The sequence below is a fragment of the Chrysemys picta genome, chromosome 1, assembly GCF_011386835.1.
Source record: "Chrysemys picta bellii isolate R12L10 chromosome 1, ASM1138683v2, whole genome shotgun sequence".
NCBI lineage: Eukaryota > Metazoa > Chordata > Testudines > Emydidae > Chrysemys > Chrysemys picta.
This window is the reverse complement of record NC_088791.1, coordinates 126758194-126779425: the sequence shown is the minus strand read 5'-3', so window position 1 is coordinate 126779425 and position 21232 is coordinate 126758194. Positions and strand designations below refer to the sequence as shown.

The 21232-nt window shown below is 42.6% G+C and overlaps 1 protein-coding gene across 5 annotated transcripts in view; it reads left to right on the top strand.

The window, feature by feature from the left end:
- The window catches only part of KIAA0930 (KIAA0930 ortholog), a 155673-nt gene extending 148703 nt beyond the window's left edge, over positions 1 to 6970 (top strand). For all 5 annotated transcript variants that reach the window (XM_005299925.5, XM_005299924.5, XM_042847444.2 and 2 more), the window contains exon 10: positions 1692 to 6970. In XM_005299925.5, coding sequence (XP_005299982.1) covers positions 1692 to 1732 — 41 coding nt within the window. In that variant the 3' untranslated portion in view covers positions 1733 to 6970. The remainder of the gene's footprint in view (positions 1 to 1691) is intronic.
- Positions 6971 to 21232: the final 14262 nt, after the last annotated feature.

Below are 21232 nucleotides of genomic sequence, written 5' to 3'. Positions count from 1 at the left end.
GATATATATGGATAGCATTTTGCCCTTTCATTGAATACAGTGATCAGTGTAATTCAGAATAAAACTACACATTTAAGTTCCATTCTTATAGTAAGAATTGGCCCTGCATAAATAAAAGTAGACTCTGAAGAATATTTGAGGAAAATGGGTAACCATAGATACAGATTTATCTTAATGAATAACTATTTATTTGTATTATAAAATCACCTCTAGGTTGTTGAGAATATGTTTCTGCTGCATAACTGGAACTTTCACCAAGACCCATCACTCCTACTATAGGCATTTTGGAATAAGTAGAAAGTGTATGGTTTTTTCTGGCATTTAATACTTGTTTATTGGTTGGCATAAATGCCTCCATCCTCAAATATTTGCTGATAGCTCACACACCCTTCTGAGGCTCTACATAGGAAAACGTTTAAAAGGCAGGCTTACGAGAATCAGTGTCTACATCCAACCCACAGCTGAACAGATTCTATATCTATAGCTATATATATCTGCTGGTGGTCAGCATTTCAGCACTGATGAATCTGCCATGTGGGATAGCTCTTTGTGGGGAGGATGTTTAGCTGTCTTTGCAGATAATTCCCAGAACAAGTGACTATAATCACAGCTACAGCGATCCGAGGGGAAAACTGGATAGAAAGATGTACCTGGTTTCATTGTTTACAAGTATGAGTGGGAGCCAGTGAGAATCTCGAATCTGTACTAATACCTGATTTTTGCAACTTTGTGTGAACTTATTTGATCTGCCTCCTAATTATGAAATATAAATCAACCCTCTTTTATACCAAATATTAACCCTTACTCTTTTTCTGTTGCCTTATTAAGGAGAGACTGGCAGCCCAATTTCTAAATGTTATTAAATATCTCAAATGCCCATTTAGGCACCTAAATACAGATTTAAGTGTCTGCCTTTCAATGCCCATGTTGAAAATGAGGCCTGACTCTCAAAAGCGCTCTTCCAAATTAATGTTTTGCTGAATTAGAACATAGCAAAAATGTTCCAAAATCCCTTAGGTCTTGTGTAGTCTGTAACCAAGGCCAGCAGTCAATGTTTGTCTCTATCTCTGAATAGGGTGATCAGATGTCCCGTTTTTATAGTGACAGTCCCGGTTCTTGGGACCTTTTCTTATATAGGTGTCTATACCCTCCACCCCCCGTCCCATTTTTTCCACAGTTGCTATCTGGTCACCTATCTCTGAGGCTTCAAGAAAATCGGATGCTCCATTGGTCTGTAAGAACAGAATTTGGGTGCATTTCTCAGTGGCAGCAAAAGCTTGTTTTGCTACAGTAATTTCTTAGTGATGGGGCTCCCACCAGTTCCCTTGGAAGACTATTCCACTGTCTAACAATGTTATCTGAAAGGATCCCCGTACAACTGCACCTTTCCTGTCAAAGGACCCCATACCACTATAAAAACTATACATTGGATTAGTTGTCATCTCTCTCTGATGGCACATAGCTCTTGTTTACCACTACACTGATACAGAACAAGAAATTAATATGAATTTGGTGGTATATGATGTGACAGTTCTGCTTTTTAATCCCCTTCTGAATTACTGTGAAAACAATTTGACTAACATGCAATCCATGATTAGATCACTGGTTCCTCTGACTTGCTGTTTAACAATTATAACTTTTGCCAGATATTCTCAATATGGACTGTAACTTGTCTTCCCTTGTCTGTTTAGATATTCTGGAAGTGCGGCAGAAACCAATTCTGATGACATAGCAGAGCGCTGGGCACTGCCTTGGAATTTTGCTGCCAAGTGCCTATCCATGATGGTTTTCTGTGACAACGCTACCATCTAGTGTCAGGAACATAAACCTACACAGAAAAAAAGGGAAGTTAAGAATACCAGCCAATCAAAGTGCCTCTCTTTTCCTTCCTCTGCTGTCATACACCGTCTGCACACAATAGTAATACATCTCTTTATAGTGTTCTGACTAGAGGACTTTCAAAAACAAAACCAGAAGGGGCTGTGTTTAAAAACAAAATCAATGCTTTATGAACAATTTGTTACCGTGTTTACTTTATAACTGAGAAACCAACATGTACAGAATGTGTTGAACTTTATTTTCGTTGAGAGAAACAACTTTAGGATTTCATAATGATGTACCAATGAACTTTGTTCATAGACTCTTGTCCATGCCCTCCTTGTTATAATGGCTTTGTGTGCATGTGTTTTGGGATGCAAGGGACAACAGAATATTTTACTAGTCAGAAGGGGTAAGGAAAGAGATGCAACCAAGGTGTGTTGCCGTTGTGGTATGTGCAGTTGGTCAGGATGGAGCTAAAATAATGCTTTCAATGCTCTATTTCTGTTGGTGTGTCGTTCCTGAATTCCTAAGACAGCTTTATTCCGTGATGACCGTTTCCCCATTTACCAAAGAACAGTGAAGACTTCCTGCTCTAGAATGGTCTAAGGGAAAGAGCCAACATAAGAGGGGAAGAAAATGCTGCTCTAGAAAATCTGTAGTCCAGTTCCAGTACTGCTGCTGCCATGATGTAGGAGTAAACCCAAGTCTTAATGTATAGAGCAATGGGAGAGCATAACTAGACTCCAATACCAAACACCTTCAGATTATTATTATCCTTCTGCACTCGCAGGACTGCAGCATAACGAGTTCTCCTCCCAGAAGCTTTTGACTGACTCAGCAATTTCCCTGGATTCTATGTTTTAGTTTCTGTGACGATTCACTGTACTGAGGCACAAAGGGTTTTCTTTAAAGACAAGCTTAAGTATAGTTCTTCTCTGAAAAGTAACTGAAATGACCTTGTGGGAGGCTTGTAGTTGTGTGCTGTGTTTAGCAGTAATGCATGTTTTTCTAAATAACAGCCCTGTAAACTTCTCTGGGAATCTGAAAGTTCAATTGGTAAATACTCTGCAACCAGAATTCAGTTAACAATTCTGATGGGGGAGCCATAATATAGCATAGTTCCCTTTCTTAGCACTGCAGAGCCAATGCAGTAACTGGCAGACTCTAAAATACACACAAGAAAGAGATCAGTTGAGAGCGCAGATGCCATTCTTAGTTACTTTTCAGGGCTTGTCTGCATGTATAAACAAGCCCTCAGAATATAAACACCCTATGCTCCATGCTGGCACTGCGGTTACCAGCATGGCATGTGCTTAAAGCCTAAATCTTTGGTTTTCCCCTTGACCTTTTCCCAAACTGCTTTGTTGTTATTCTCTCAGTAGCATCAGGCGACTTTCAAATAAAGCTTTTCAGCTTCATTTCTGCCCAGAATCCATGGAAACGGTTCCACTACAGCTTAAAGGTAGACTGTATCTTTATTGCTTACCCAGCATGATGGCTCCATCTGGTAAGAAGTACTTGTCAGTCTGTTTATAGTTACACTTTAAACCTAAATTAGAATATGCATTATTGGAGCCTAAGGCTGGAAGAAGTCAACTTAATGCGAAGTGATGGTATTTCTAACACTGGCAATGTGAACACTCTACAAGAGACTGTAGGCCAATTTCCCATTCACTTTAGTCAAACTATTTCAGCTTTAAGTAACTCATTAACCAGTAGAGTTTATTTTGTTAGTGCTAACCAATATTATTGCAGGTTAGAGACTGTCTTAAACATTGTTCCTCCCATCCCTGTGTCAAGAATTAAATCACTTTTGGCAAGAGAGCAACCTCCAATCTTTGTCTTGAACCTCTTAAAATGCCCTGATTCTGCACTTTCGTACTGCTGGGCTAAGCAAATTGATGCAGTTTTCCTTTAACTGTTTATTGCAGTGGGGAGGGAGAAGAGAGAGAACATTTGTACTTCTAGAGGCAATTGGAACATTTGAACCAAATACTCTGAGATTAGTAAATATTATGAATAGGAAAATTTACCCATTTGGAAATGTGACTTAGGTGTCTGAGTACTGTTCTGTCTCCAGCCATGTTCTCCCCCCCCCCCCCCCCCTTCCGCCCCCAGGCTGACGTCAATATGGTAGGATTAAATAGCCTAAATTCTCATGGGCTGGAGACCCAAACAGTTCATGCTGTGTATATTTTCAGGATAAATGGCAAACACGGCATGATACTAAACTAATCAGGAATGTATGGACAATTCTAGGATCAAGCAGTACAAATTCTATAGCCTTATGCAAGACATGCTGTCTTGCTGTATTGTATGTGGACTGGAGTTTTGCTAATGTCTAGTTTTTAAAGGGCTAAGAAAGTCAGCCAGTCATTTTGGTATATTTTATACTGTGTTAACAGATCTGCCACAGGCACTCTGAATGAAGAGTCACCTTTTTGACTAGCCGAAATGGGCTGTAAATTCACCAGCTTGGACAACCACAAGAAATACAAATCCATGTGTTTTGAATGTCATTAGTGCTCTGAGGAAATTGCTAGATGTACCAGACTCTAAAATAGCCCTTCTAAAACTCTGAAGTAGAACTCTCTGTACAGCTCCAGTCAGTTGTTTTCTGTCAAGTGAAAAGCTTAAATATTTTTAATGAAACCTAATACTCCAGAGTAGGAGGATTTGGGTTGGTTTTTGATTAAACCCTAAGAATCAAAACCTACAGTCCTCGCAGGCAGGAGTCCCAGTGACGTTAGCAGGAGGTTGGCTTAAGTGAGGCTGGCATATTATTTGGACCTTGAGTCTCTTAAAATGCTCTTACTCTGCACTTTCATACTGGACCTTTAGCATATTATTGCACTACACTACATAAGAGAATGTGAGGTGGGAGCCCCTGATCTTTTTATTTGGAATTTTTCCATCCTGTAGCTCCAAAGCATTAAATCAATGGAGCTGAGGCACCACTGGAATAAAAAACTACCAAGGAATGTTCTGAAGTGTTGTTGAGCTCCATAAGTATACCATATAGACGACAAATAAGAGTAAACAGGGTTTTGTTTGCCCAGTTACTGTTTTGCCTATTGAAGCAGCAGTAATTTTAATCGTGTATACTGAAGCTTGACAACTAGAATGGAAGTTCTTTTAGTATGAGAAAGCACCATGGTTAACCTGAGCCTGGAAAGCTTTGCTGCTCAGGTCAGTCTGTTAATCAATTGGTTATTCTTGTTTGATCTGATAGCTTTTTCCATTGTGCTGCACAACCACCACCTCTGGAGAACTGAAATTTGCCATATCCATCATCCTCCAGATAAATATAGAGACAGATGTCAAATACAAGCGTGTAAGAAATCTGTTTAGGTTGGAAAACTTAACAAGAGCTTATTACACCTTGAAATGGTAACATTAAAGACATTCTCCGTGATCAATTATATTGTATTAGCAGGGCGGTGATGTGCCTTAAAGACCACAGTGTATGTAAAATTCCATTCAAAGTCGTTGCAATTCCCCCCAGCCACCACAGGATGTCTTCCAAGCCTGTCCAACCTCTTGCATATGTCACATCATTGATAGAAGCCATTATTAGAAATGTATAAGATTGAGCAGGCTTGGCTCATCTAAACTCTGAGAATGGGTTCACTTTCTTCTCATTGGATTTACTCAACCTTGAGGCAAAGCTTGACTGAGGCAAAGCCACATGAACCAACCTGGGTTTGCATAGTCCCTGTTCAGAACCATAAGTCGGGTCACCTTGCTCACCATTGCAAACCTGGCTTTGAAACGAAAGTAGGGGAGCCTCTCAAGTTTTGCATAGGTTGAAGTGTGATGTGACCTGAATCATGCTGTTATCCACAGCCCTCCATTTGCAGAAAGGATGTGATGGGCTTTTCTAAAAAGAGGGATAAATTTAGTTTGACTTGCAATGGGAGATAACACATTAAATTTCCAAAATATCTTCTTGTATCAGCATTCAGTTCTGAAACTTCTAAGGCCACAACTGGATCCAAGTAGCTACAGCCTTATGTCCACACGTGCAAGTGCTTATAAATCCCCTTTGACATTGCTTTCAGCCAGTCACTGTAATATTTTGCTTTCCAGCTGAGTTTGTTTTGTCACCTACTTTTTCAAGTCTAAAATCTTCCTGATAAAAATAGATATAGGGTAAAACTTTCCAAAGTGCTTAAGTCCCAGCAACAGTCAATGGGACTTCAAAGTTCCTAAATGCATGGAACAAAGGTACTTGTGAGAATTCTACTAGTGCTACAGGGACAGCTGCCAGAAATGGTGAGTTTAACTGTACTTGGCAGGGCTGGCTATTTCCTATGGACCCACCTTATAGCAAATGGTCCTCATGGCCTCCACAGAGTTGTGACTCAAAAGCATTGAGAATTGGGTTCTCTGCAATCACAGCCCAGAGTTATCTGGTGCTACCCCACTTTGTATTATTAAATGTGACTGAACCAGACTGTGTAGAAATCGTGTGTGTTGAAAGTAAGTAGACTAGAACCCATGTAGAGAAACGGCTAAATGAATAAGTTGCCTGTACACCAAACCTTAAATGACAAAACAGTATTTTACATCAGAATGTAACTGTACAGACGCTTGGCTGGGATAATATGAGACTGGAAGCAGGTTACAGTGTTCAACATTCTCTATGTACATATATAAATATATTCTCAGACTAATTTTAACCAATTAACACTTGTTGCATGGTTTTTTGGCCTCATTGATCATCAGCATTGAGTGACAGATGATCAACTGAAAATCATGCTAGCACTGCAGCTGAGCCCCTTGAACAAAGAGCGGTGAGAACACCTTTGTGCACCAGAAATAAGACTAATGTTACTTACTGCAACATGAGTCTATGAAGAAAATGTTGAACCCTGCACCCAATAAACAAAGACCTCTTCAATGACCATATGTTTTGTTAACCGTATTTTCTTTGTATTGTATCCTATATGTTTGAGGGTAGTATGAATTTATATTTCCAGAACATTACAAGTCTTTATATTAAGCAGCAAATTAGAAATTGGTTGGGATGATAATGTGAAACATGTACGACGGTCCACCAAATAGGCAATTATCTGAAGATGAGTATCCCATTGACTGTTTACTTTCATTTGACCTTGAGTAAAAGAGATTCATCTTGTGTGACTAACACTGGCTCCTTGTGTGATCACTTTAGTATTTAGGGGGAGAAGGGAGGGGAAAATGCAACACATTTTTAAAAGGTTTTTCATATTTTCAATTAAATATAATAGTAAAAAAATATAGTATCTTTTAAAATTGTGTTTTCCTTGTAATTCTCTGACTTAATGGCTACATAACTCATTTATGTATTTATCTATTGGAAAGGTTAAATAGAATGGAATATTGAGACATAACTAGCTGGAATTTTTTCTTTCCTGACAAGTTCAGGTACTTTGAAAGTCTCCACATGGTGAGGCATTATTAACATGAAATGATCCCTTGGTTTGTTAATCTGAATCAATGTAAAAGATATTAGTTGTCCGTTTGGAATTAGTCCAGCAAGAAGCTAGAGACATTGATTCTTAAGTCCTTATTTAGACAAAATTGGCATGGAGTTCAGTGTCATCTTTGTTGGGATAAGGAATGCAAGGTTGGGTCTTTACCCCTCATTTAAATTTTATCTCTGAGCATCATTTTAAAGCACCTTGAGTTAGATTTTAAGCACTTTTTTTTTAAGCACCATGCATTTTTTAAAAAAACTTGGTAGCTTCCCCATGTTGAAGAATCAGAATTTTGAAGAGACAAGGCACATCCCAGTGCAGCCCCTCCAGCCAGTATATACTGTAGCATACATGCACAGCAATACCTAAAAGCTTGAGAAGAAATGGAGAATGGTGATCCATTATTCAAATTGAAAATTGGGCCTGAGGGGTGAAGGAAAAAGGCACACTTTTTAGGTAATAATCCCAAGTGAAGTTTGGCGAGAACAGTGGCTTTTTTTGCAAAACATGGAAAAGGATCACACATGGTCAGAAACGTAGTGTTCTGACTCTCCTGGAAGAACTTATTCTTTCTGTGAAATGACCGGGAGGAGGGAGAAGAGTGTAGAACCTACACACTTGTCCCCACTCATAAGGCCCCTAACAAATTATTTAAAAACAATCCATCCCAAGACTAGCCGACCATCAGCATAAGACTACAAACCAAGCAATGGAAATAAGTTTTCCAGCCAACAATGCAAAACAGCCAAGAGAAATGCAATCCTCCCTAAAAGCCCTAGCAAAGAACTAGTTTTTGCAACATCCCTCAATGGTCAATAGCTGGGGGGGTTACCAACAGGGCTTTTATGCCTTTGGCACTGAAATAGCCCCAATCTTTTGAAACAAGGAGATTCTAGCTCAGGTGCTTCTGCTGACTGCAGTGTGACATGAGGAACGAGGCAGCCTTTCAAGTCGGGAAGTCCAAAACTGTTTAAGGTATAGGGTTTGACCTATAAAGCCTCAAACTGTTCAGAAGCCACTGGTCAGTCACTGCAGAGCACAGAACACAGGTACTATATGCTCCCAGGGGTGTATACCGTTTAATAAGAAGGGTAGATGTATTCTGTGCAGGCCTCAGCATCCAAATGGATTTAAAAAAAAAAAAAAAAAAAAACCTTCCCTGCCTCCTCTCATCACATTGGACCATTGGGTCCATACCGAATTCAAATGAAGCCTGCCACATCCTGGGCTTTCCCACTTGGCTGCTCACAGCCTAGAAAGTAGATTCTTACAAGGAATATACATTTACTTGAATGTTTCTTTTTTTGGATTTATTACCTTTATCTTGGGGGAGGGAGTATTATGAAATCTGTAGCTTCAAGTTATCAGGCAGGACTAGCTGCTTATGAAGGCTATTGAGCAACTGACATATGACTTGTCTGATGCTGTCAACCAGTAGCATCAGTGGCCAGAAGTGACCTCTGGCTTATACCAAAAGAAACAGCATTGTTAAAACAATGTAGCAATAAGTCTTGTGCAACAAAGATTCCCTGTGTTGGGAAAGAATTAGTTCAACTTAAGCCAACGGTTTTCAAGCTGTGGTCCATGGACCCCTGTGGGGAGGTGCAGACTAAGTCTGAGATTTCCAATGGGGGTCTACCCCGGCGGGGTGGGGGTGAAAAAACACACTGCCCTAAGCAGGCTCTGGAGCCAAGCAAAGTTATTTGGCCAACTCTTGTCATTTGCAGAGATGCTCCATATATGTTTTTATATTGTATGATTCATAAGTTTCTTGCTTCCTCTTCATAGTTTGATTCCCTTGAATTATCTTTCTATTCAGTGATATAAACAAAGTGGCAACTCACGCCACAGATTCAGAGAGTCTTTCAGGAGAAATGTAGACTATTTTGTGGGAACGGTTACTCTGGGCCGATAAATACCCCTAATTGGCAGTTGTGGTGGATACCTTGTGTCCTGACACTCTTAGTATGTGAAAGCAAAGCCTGTTGTGACAGTGTGAGTAGCCCAAGGCTAACACCACTCAGTGCACTTTGGAAGTGTCCCCACCTGGGTACATTGCTGAGGTAATAGTTTTACTACTGGGTGATTCATCTAATCAGCTGCAAATAGTTGAAAAGGGAGGTAGAAAGACATGGGAGTTGGCGAGAAGAGAGGAGGGGGAATGCCCTGGAAGGATGCACCAGAGATGCCCAAGATTTCAGAGGTGAGAGCTCTCTCGTCAGTCCTGCTCTGCATCTGGGTAGTAGGTAAAGTCGGGGGGGGGGCAGCCTTAGGTTGTAGGGGAACAACTGTTTATGAAGCACATTGTAAATAAAGCACATGCTGTTGAACTTGCCCTTGGTGTGGATGAAGACTGTTTGCACTAAGAATCCAAGGCAGGGGAACCCCCACATTTTGACAGCTGCGTTGTCACTTGTTCCACTGTTTGTGCTTCCTAGAACATACCAGGTAAAAAGTTGTGCAGGAAGGTTTGAAGAGATGTAGGGGAGAGAAAACTAGGAAGATTCTGGGCCTGATTCTTCTCTGTGACCCTGACATGAAGAGAAAATCAGGTAGTAGCTCTGCCCCAGTTAATAAGCGTGGATAAGCCTTCGGTAAGGTAAACAAAAAGATGAGGACAAGTCTTGCCTCCAGGACTGCTCAGACCATATCCCTGGTCCCATACAGCCATATCTGGCAACAAAGCATCTGCCTCAGTAAGGCAGCAAACACCCCTTAGCTAGAAATGGTTAACAGAGCAGGCTGTTCTAATGACTTACTGTGAAATTTGCATCTGAAGAAGTGAGGTTTTTTTTTACCCACAAAAGCTTATGCCCAAATAAATGTTGGTCTTTAAGGTGCTACTGGACTACTTGTTGTTTTTGTGAAATTTAGATGTGGGAGGGAATCTACTCCCAACTTAATCATGAGCAGGGAAGTATTGCTATAGAATTTGGGTTCTCTCAATGCTCATTTAGTATTAGCAGCTCCTGTGTGTTCAAAACCAGCAACAGTGGGATTTGTCAAAGCGTAGAACTATTTCTTTAACAACTGTCTGAATATAAAAAGGAAAAGGAAGGAATCACCCCCTACAGCAGAGGAGGAGAAGCCTTGTACCTGTAAGGCTGGGAGGTCTGCTGCCACCACTGTGAATAGGAAATGTAAGGTAGTGGTGGTCGGAGACTCTCTTCTGAGGGAGACGGAGGCGCCCATCTGTCGCCTGACAATTCATCTCGGGAGGTATGCTGCCTGCCGGGGGCCCATATCTGAGATGTTACAGAGGCATTGTCGAGGATTATCCAGCCCCCTGACTACTACCCCATGCTACTCATCCATGTGGGCACAAATGATACTGTGAGGTGGGACACTGAGTGGATCCAGACTGACTACAGGGCTCTGGGAGTACAGGTGAAGGAGTTTGGAACACAGGTGGTATTCTCTTCCATCCTTCCTGTTAATGGTAGGGGCCCAGGCAGAAACAGGTGCATTGTGGAGGTGAATGCCTGGCTGCGAAGATGGTGTTGCCAGGAGGGCTTTGGCTTCCTCGACCATGGGATGCTATTACAGGAAGGACTGCTAGGCAGAGATGGCATTCACCTTTCGAGGAGGGGAAAAGACCCTATTTGGACACAGACTGGCTAACCTAGTGAGGAGGGCTTTAAACTAGGTTTGATGGGGACAGGTGAGCAAAGCCCACAGGTAAGTGGAGAACATGGAGACCTGGGAGATGGGTCAGAAATAGGAGGGAGCGTGGGCTATAATGGCAGAGAGAAAGAAAGGTCAGGGCAAAACTGGGAGGCAAGATCAACTCAGGATCTTAAATGCCTATATACAAATGCGAGAAGTATGGGTAATAAGCAGGAAGAACCGGAAGTGCTAATAAATAAGTACAACTATGACATTGTTGGCATCACTGAAACTTGGTGGGATAATACACATGATTGGAATGTTGGTGTGGATGGGTACAGCTTGCTCAGGAAGCAGATGGGGGGGGAAAGGGAGGCGGTGTTGCCTTGTATATTAAAAATGTACACACTTGGACTGAGGTAGAGATGGACATAGGAGACAGAAGTGTTGAGAGTCTCTGGGTTAGGCTAAAAGGGGTAAAAAGCAAGGGTGATGTAATGCTAGGGGTCTACTACAGGCTACCTAACCAGGTGGAAGAGGTGGATGAGGCTTTTTTTAAACAACTAACAAAATCATCCAAAGCCCAAGATCTGGTGGTGATGGGGGACTCCAGATATAATGTTGGGAAAATAACACAGCGGGGCACAGACTAGCCAATAAATTCTTGGACTGCATTGCAGACAACTTTTTATTTCAGAAGGTTGAAAAAGCTACTGGGGGGAAGCTGTTCTAGATTTAATTTTAACAAATAGGGAGGAACTCGTTGAGAATTTGAAAGTGGAAGGCAGCTTGGGTGAAAGTGATCATGAAATCATAGAGTTCACAATTCTAAAGAAGGGTAGAAGGGAGTACAGCAAAATAGAGACAATGGATTTCAGGAAGGTGGATTTTGGTATGCTCAGAGAGCACTGGACAAACAAGCAATTTTGCCCTCCCAGAAGGGCTCTTGCCCCCTCCATCCCCCATTGGCTCCCTCCCCAAATCCCTGCCCTGGCCCCGCCTCTTCCCCATGCATGTGGCATTCCTCCTCCCTTCCAGGCTTGCTGCTGTAATGGCGGTGCAAGCCTGGAGGGAGGGGGTGGTGGCCGGCTTCCAGTTCTTGGAGCTGGTGAGTAGGGGCACTGGGCGAGCAAGGGGGGCTGGCCAGGGGGCTGCTCCCCCAGGAGGTAGAGGGGGGGGCCCAGACCCCAGCAGCGGTGGGGGAGAGCGGCTTGGGGCCGCACGAGTGGCCATGTAAAGTTTAGCAGCTTGGACGGGACCCCGGCCGGCTCCCCGACCCCGCGCCAGCATGTCGCACCGGCCGCCACCGGCCATGTAAGGAGCTGAGTCGCCCTCTCCCCCCTCGTCCTGGCTCCTCAACTGAGCCCCCCATCACCATCCTGGGGGAGCAGCCCCCTTGCCCGCCTGGTGCCCGTACTCACAAGCTGCAGGAACTGGAAGCTGGCCACCACCCCCTCCCTCCAGGCTTGCCCCGCCATTACAGCAGCAAGCCTGGGAGGGAGGAGGAATGCCGCTCAGCTGAGGAGCCGGGGGGAGGGGGGACTCAGTTCCTTAGCTGGCCTACGGCGGCCGGCGGGACATGCTGGCATGGGGTGGGGACGCTACCCCCCTACAGGGCAGGGCAAGGAGCTGGCCGGGGTCTCCCCGCCCCCCCCCAGCCGATAAACTTTATGTGCCCACTCGCGCGGCCCTGAGTTGCTCTGCCCCACCGCTGCCGGGGTCCGGAGCCCCGCGCCTCTCACTCCAGCGGCTCCTTCCCCATGGGGTGGCGGGACATACCGCATGTGCTCTGGGGGGGGGGCAGCACCTGCAAAACAGCTTTATTTTTTTTTGTACTTTTTTTTTGCTCCGCCCCCCCCCCCCCCGCGTCCCAATATCCCCGCTCCCCCCCCCCCCCCCCCCGGCGTCCCGATATTTCCCGTCAGTGATCTGGTCACCCTATTCGGTCTTCACCGAGAAGTCTGAAGGAATGCCTAACAGTGAATGCTAATTGGAAGGGGATAGGTTTAGAAGAGAAAATAAAAAAAGAACAAGATAAAAATCTCTTAGAAAAGTTAGATGCCTGCAAGTCACCAGGGCCTGATGAAATGCATCCTAGAATACTCAAGGAGCTAACAGAGGAGGTATCTGAGCCTCTAGTTATTATCTTTGGGAAATCATGGGAGACAGGAGAGATTCCAGAAGACTGGAAAAGGGCAAATATAGTGACCATCTACAAAAACAACCCAGGAAACTACAGACCAGTTAGTTTAACTTCCATGCCAGGGAAGATAATGGAGCATGTAATTAAGGAAATCATCTGCAAACACTTGGAAGGTGGTAAGGTGATAGGGAATAGCCAGCATGGATTTGTAAAGAACAAATCGTGTCAAACTAATCTGATAGCTTTCTTTGATAGGATAACGAGTCTGGTGGATAAGGGAGAAGCAGTAGATGTGGTATACCTAGACTTTAGTAAGGCATTTGATACGGTCTCACATGATATTCTTATTGATAAACTAGGCAAATACAACTTAGATGGGGCTACTATAAGGTGGGTGCATAACTGGCTGGATAACTGTACTCAGAGAGTTGTTATTAATGATTCCCAATCCTGCTAGAAAGGTATAATGAGTGGAGTTCCATAGGGGTCTGTTTTGGGACTGTCTCTGTTCAATATCTTCATCAATGACTTAGATATTGGCATAGAAAGTACGCTTATTAAGGTTGCAGCTGATACCAAACAAAGGGATTGCAACTGCTTTGGAGGATAGGGTCAAAATTCAAAATGATCTGGACAAATTGGAGAAATGGTCTGAGGTAAACAGGATGAAGTTTAATAAAGACAAATGCAAAGTGCTCCTCTTAGGAGGAACAATCAGTTTCACACACACAGAATGGGAAGAGACTATCTAGGAAGGAGTATGGCAGAAAGGGACCTAGGGGTTATAGTGGACCACAAGCTAAATATGAGTCAACAGTGTGATGCTGTTGCAAAAAAAGCAAACATGATTCTGGGATGCATTAACAGGTGTGTTGTGAGCAAGACACGAGAAGTCATTCTTCCACTCTACTCTGCGCTGGTTAGGCTTCAGCTGGAGTATTGTGTCCACTTCTAGGCACCGCATTTCAAGAAAGATGTGGAGAAATTGGAGAGGGTCCAGAGAAGAGCAACAAGAATGATTAAAGGTCTAGAGAACATGACTTATGAAGGAAGGCTGAAAGAATTGGGTTTGTTTAGTTTGGAAAAGAGAAGACTGAGAGAGGACATGATAGCAGTTTTCAGGTATCTAAAAGGGTGCCATAAGGAGGAGGGAGAAAACTTGTTCATCTTAGCCTCTAAGGATAGAAGCAGCAGCAATGGGCTTAAACTGCAGCAAGGGAGGTTTAGGTTGGACATTAGGAAAAAATTCCTAATTGTTAGGGTGGTTAAACATTGGAATAAACTGCCTAGGGAGGTTGTGGAATCTCCATCTCTGGGGATATTTAAGAGTAGGTTAGATAAATGTCTATCAGGGATGGTCTAGACAGTATTTGGTCCTGCCATGAGGGCAGGGGACTGGACTCGATGACCTCTCGAGATTCCCTTCCAGTCCTAGAGTCCATAAGTAAGTGTTCTCTGGGCTGCTGGAAAGGTGATTATTTGTAAGGATGTATGGCCACTGGGAGGCTTTTGGGGACAGACAGCTGTTCTCGCGGGCTGGACTTCACCTGAGTAGAGAAGGAAATAGACTTCTGGGAGGGAGGCTGGCTCATTTTATCAAAAGAGCTTTTAACTAGGAAGTTTGGGGAGACGGTTGGGAGATGTACAGTTAATCTCCACGCCAGATTCCAACATTGAAAAGGTGAGTGAGATAAGAGGAGATATAGCCGGGGAGATGAGATTGGACATAAGAAGGAGAGGGGGGACGAACACAAAGAGGCCTGTAACATATAGCGTTACTAATGGGAGACAGGCTAAACAACATACATTAGAGTGTTTATACACCAATGCGAGAAGCCTAGGTAATTAAATGGAGGAATTGGAGCTCTTGGTCCGAGAATTAAAACCAGATATCATAGGAATAACTGAAACATGGTGGAATGCCAGTCACGACTGGAATACAGGTATGGAGGGGTATGCGCTGTTTAGGAAAGACCGGAACAAAGGTAAAGGTGGGGGGGTGGCATTGTATGTCAATAGTGAGATAAGCTGTAAAGAAATAATAGTTGATGGAATAGATAACACGGAGTCCGTCTGGACAATACTCACACTGGGTAAAAGGACTACTAGAGCCTCTCCAGGGATAGTGCTTGGGGTGTGCTATAGACCGCCGGGATCGACCCAGGATATGGATAAAGAACTATTTAATGTGTTTAGAGAAGTAAATACTAATAGGAACTGTGTAATTATGGGGGACTTTAACTTCCCAGATATAGATTGGGGAACAAATGCTAGTAGCAATAATAGGGCTCAGATGTTCCTAGATGTGCTTGCTAATCAATTCCTTCATCAAGTGGTAGCTGAGCCGAGGGGGAGGCCATTTTAGATTTGATTTTGGTGAGTAGTGAGGACCTCGTTGAGGAAGAGATAGTAGGGGACAACTTGGGCTCCAGTGATCATGAGCTAATCCGGTTTAAACTAAATGGAAGGAGTAACAGAATTAAATCAAAGACTAGGGTTTATAATTTTAAAAAGGCTAATTTTAACAAATTAAGGGGACTGGTAAGGGAAGTGGATTGGGCAAATGCATTAATGAATCTTAAGGCAGATAATGCCTGGGATTACTGTAAGTCAAAGATGCATGAGCTGTCGGAGGCCTGTATCCCAAAAAAGGGAAAAAGATTACTAAGCAAGAGATTTAGACCGAGCTGGATGAGCGACCGACTCAAAGGGGTGATTAGGAAAAAACAGAAAGCGTACAAAGAGTGGAAGAGGGGAGGGATCAGTAAGGAAACTTACCTTAGTGAAGTCAGAGAATGTAGAGATAGAGTGAGAAAGGCTAAAAGCCGTGTAGAGTTGGACCTAGCGAGGGGAATTAAAAGCAATAGTAAGAGGTTTTACAGCCATATAAATAGGAAGAAAGCAAAGAAAGAAGAAGTGGGACCGCTGAAGACTATAGCCGGAGAGGAGATTAAAGATAATCTAGGCATGGCGCAATATCTCAACGAATATTTTGCATCGGTGTTTAATGAGGCCAATGAAGGTATTAGGGATACTAGCACCGTGACAGAGGGGCATACAGGATGGGGGATTACCATATCCGAGGTAGAAACAAAACTTGAACACCTTAATGGGGCTAAGTCGGGAGGACCGGACGATCTTCATCCGAGAATATTGAAGGAATTGGCGCGGGAAATAGCAGGCCCATTAGCGATAATATTTAATGAATCTGTAAACTCGGGGATGGTTCCGTTAGACTGGAGAATAGCTAATGTGGTTCCTATTTTCAAGAAAGGGAAAAAAAGTGATCTGGGTAACTACAGGCCTGTTAGTTTAACATCTGTAGTGTGCAAGGTGCTGGAGAAAATTTTGAAAGAGAAACTAGTTGAGGACCTTGAGGTTAATGGCAATTGCGATAAATTACAACATGGTTTTACGAAGGGCAGATCATGCCAAACGAATCTGATCTCCTTCTTCGAGAAAGTAACGGACTTATTAGATAAGGGAAATGCGGTGGACCTAATATACCTGGATTTCAGTAAAGCGTTTGATACTGTACCCCATGAGGAATTATTGGTTAAACTGGAAAAGATGGGGATCGATATGAAAATCCAGAGGTGGATAAGGAATTGGTTAAGGGGGAGAATGCAGCGGGTCGTATTGAAGGGTGAACTGTCAGGTTGGAGGGAGGTTACCAGTGGAGTTCCTCAGGGTTCGGTTTTGGGACCCATTTTATTTAATCTATTTATAACTGACCTCGGAACGGATTGCAGGAGTGGACTGATAAAGTTTGCGGATGATACGAAGGTGGGAGGCGTTGCCAATTCGGAGGAGGATAGGGATATTCTGCAGGGAGACTTGAATGAGCTTGTGAATTGGAGTATCAGAAATAGGATGAAATTTAATAGTGAAAAGTGTAAGGTGATGCATTTAGGGATGACTAACAACAATTTTAGTTACAAGCTGGGGACGCATTGGTTAGAAGTAACGGAAGAGGAGAAGGACCTAGGGGTCCTTGTAGACCGCAGGATGACTATGAGTCGACAATGTGACGTGGCGGTGAAAAAAGCCAATGCGGTCTTGGGATGCATTAGGCGAGGTATATCTAGTAGGGATAAGGAGGTGCTGCTTCCGTTGTATAAGGCGCTGGTGAGACCTCATTTGGAGAACTGTGTGCAGTTCTGGTCTCCCATGTTTAAAAAAGATGAACTCAAACTGGAACGGGTGCAGAGAAGGGCCACTAGGATGATCAGAGGAATGGAAAACCTGTCGTATGAAAGGAGACTAGAGGAGCTCGGGTTGTTTAGTCTGACAAAACGAAGGCTGAGGGGGGATATGATTGCTCTCTTTAAATATATCATTGGGATAAATACAAGGGAGGGAGAGGAATTATTCCAGCTTAGTACTAATGTGGACACGAGAACGAATGGATATAAACTGGCCGTGGGGAAGTTCAGGCTTGAAATTAGACGAAGGTTTCTGACAGTCAGAGGGGTGAAATATTGGAACGGCCTTCCGAGGGAAACGGTGGGGGCGAGGGACCTGTCTGGTTTTAAGATTAAGTTAGATAAGTTTATGGAGGGAATGGTTTAATAGTAAAACATATTAGCAAAGGAATACCAAGCAATGGCAGGTAAATAGTATAATGGCTAACAGGGGTCAGGCTGGAGACTCTTGCCTACATGCTCAGGGTCTTACTGATCGCCATGTTTGGGGTCGGGCAGGAATTTTCTTCCAGGGTAGATTGGCTGAGGCCCTGGAGGTTTTTCGCCTTCCTCCGCAGCATGGGGCAGGGATTGCTAGCAGGAGGGTTCTCTGCCAATTGAAGTCACTAAAACACAGGATTTGGGGACTTCAACAGCAGAGTCAAGGGAAGGGGTAGGGACGGTTTTGTGGCCTGCAGCATGCAGGGGGTCAGACCAGACGATCATAATGGTCCCTTCTGACCTTAAAGTCTATGAGTCATTAAGAATCATACCTTAAAAATTAGTTTGGTTAATGAATTTTGTTTTGGAAAATAGACAAATACACTTTTAGATCCTATAATTTTCCCTCTTAACTGTATTGTCTTAACCTGTTACAAACAGATAAGGCACAAACACTTAGATGCTAAAATAATAATATTAGGGCTCTTAGCCAGAAACTTCAAACAAACAAAAACAGGCTAAGTCAGCCATCCCTCTAATTAGAAATAAAAGGGGAGACTTAGTAACTGGCACTAAAAAGCTCTTGGAAGTTCTGAATTGTATAAAGTATGGAAAAAGTTAGCAAATATTTCAAACTCCTCAATTTATAAATAGATATGAGCAATGCGAAACTACCTCACCGCGCAGAGGATGACATGGTAGCTTTTGATAGGCAAATTTCTGCAGAGGAAGTTGAAGATGTATTTAAGAATTTAAAATCCAGTAAAGCTGCAGGTTCTGAGAGGTTTTCTGGAGAGCATTATAGAACTCTAAAGCAAATATTGGTTCCTATTTTAATTGTTTAAAAATAAATTGCAGAGGAATGAAATTGTAGATTTTTGGAAAGGGACAAAAATGGTGGTTATTCCTAAAGAAAAAAAGATCCTACCCATTGTGCATCATACACCCCTATATCTTTAATTGATGTGGATGCTAAAATGTATGCCAAAGATATTAGAAAAGAGATTGTGTCCTCTTGCCCAAATATATTCAGCTGACCTAGTCTGGTTTCATTGCTGGCAGGTATCTAGCCAATAACAGCAGCAGAATTCTGAATTTGATCTTTGTTAATTCTAGCAATTCTTTCCATGGGTTGCTTTCATCAGAGAGTGAGAAGGCCTTTCACTGGCTGGAAGGGGAGCACTTCAGATTGTGGTAAGCTTTGGTTTTGGGAATCAGTTTTATAGGGGCATATCAGCCCTCTACTTCAAGCATCTACTATGGTAAATGGTCATCAATCCCCTCCTTTTAATTGGTCTAGGGCAGGGGTTGGCAACCTTTCAGAAGTGGTGTGCTGAGTCTTCATTTATTCACTCTAATTTAAGGTTTCGTGTGCCGGTAATACATTAACGTATTTAGAAGGTCTCTTTCTATAGGACTATAATATATAACTAAACTATTGTTGTATGTAAAGTAAATAAGGTTTTTAAAATGTTTAAGAAGCTTCATTTAAAATTAAATTAAAATGCAGAACTCCCTGGACCTGTAGCCAGGACCGGGGCAGTGTGAGTGCCACTGAAAATCAGCTCGTGTGCCGCCTTTGGCACGCGTGCCATAGGTTGCCTATCCCTGGTCTAGGGGAAGACAGGTGCCTTTTCACACTTCCCTCCCCCTTCCCCCGTTTGGCAATTGAGTCAGCTGCAATAAAGGGGAGAAACAGCCCCTTTATAAAAAGGTATTAAAACACTTTCTGGACTAAACAAACTAATTTTAATGAGGCTCCTGCAAATACAGTTGATGTTGGAATTGGTGCACGTAGCAGGCTTCAAAATAAAACTACACATGGTCAAAAGAAACATATCCGCTACATAAGTTTAAATGGGCAAAGGAATCAAAAATATTTAGGAATAAATATTGTGGAGAAAGTTTTTTTTTTTTTTAAGGCAAGTGTGGATAAAATTTGCACGAATGAAACAAACATGCAATGTTTCAATATACATACATACATATTTTATTTCTGAAAACTTTCTTCCAATTCTGGACATAGAACAAAACGCTCATCAACTCCTAGGCTCTCTTTTTCCAATGAGTCCCAATCTTTTAATCTAATATATGCAGGGGCATAATCAGACCAAGTTATAACTCCCAAAATTAGTGGTTTTGGACCAAATTAGCCAACGTCCTAAAAACAAATCCCATCAATCCTGGAATAAGATACATTATTCTGCAACTCATATATAGTCCCTGATTTATATCTTGCCAAACATCCACCAGATGCTCATTTTCTAAGTGATGCAACAAATTTGCACTTGCTCTTCCTACACAGCATGTGTGCATTTGATTAACCTAAAGTGGCAGTAAGCATCTCATTGCAATTCCCTCCCTACCCCCTCATAATAGCCCCTTCCCTAAAAATCTGATCAAAAGAAGCTTGCCATTGACTGAGAGCATATACATTGGCAAAGGTGAGGAGTTTACCTTGCTAGGATCCCCTTACTTAAAATATATCTGACTTTGCACAGGACTTTAAGACTCCATTGCTCCTTATTTAATAGCCCAAGAAAGTATAGAGTATTTAGAAAAAAGAGAGACACCCTGAACACAATGCCCCTCACTCTAGCTCACCGTTCCTGTTTGAGTTCTAGATGGTCCATCTGAGTTTAGGTAGCAGGGCTTCCCCTGCCTCATCAGGGTCCTGCAATAGCTTCTTTACTTGATCTGGCAAAAATGGCTGAAGACCTCAAATAAATCAGCTCCTGCCCTTTACAACAGCTCAGTCCCTGTCAGGTGGCTCCTGGATCAGCCTCAACAGGTGATCAGTCCCCCAGCTGGTGCCATCTTTCCCATGCACCTTCTTCCCTGAAAAAGCAGTTCTTCTGGGTGGAAGCTGGTGGACTGTTTATGGTGTTTGTATGCGATCCCGATTTAATTACCCTCCTGGCAGCCCTGTATTACTCTCCCTTAGAATTTCAGTCCAACATGGACTGTCTGTCTTGTACTGGGAGAAGTTGACAGTTCCAGCATGCGTTATCTCCACAGCTGTCAGCTTCAAATTTGGTCAACTACAGCCCCTCCCAATACAGCTATGCCCTGCTCAAGGTGATCTACAAAAGGAAACAGTTTGGTTGTGTCCCTCCCAGGCTAAGTTCACCCTTTCCTCCCCTCAAGTGTTTTTCAGAACATTTTACTTTGAAATTAGACACCAGCTGTCACTTCCCCACTGGAAGTATTTGGCATTGCAGTCATAACCAAAAGCGCATACACAGTCAAACATAAAAAAGGGTTGTTATATCTCCCATTTGTTTATTCACATTTTCCATGGAATTTGTACATTTTCTCAGAATGTATTAGAAATAAAACATGTCAGAAGTCACATGACAAATCTATTCAATAAAAGATCAGTTCCTATGGAAAAACTTGAGCTTTTTGAGGTCTACTTTGAAAATAATGGAGTGAATTATTACATTACTCAATTCAGTAGCCTTTAATTGCTGATTACTAATTCATGCCATTTGAAGTTAATTTTGCTTGCACATGTACCAGCCACAGAATTTAGCAAATGCAAATAACTTAAAGCATCAGAAAAAGTCTCGAGA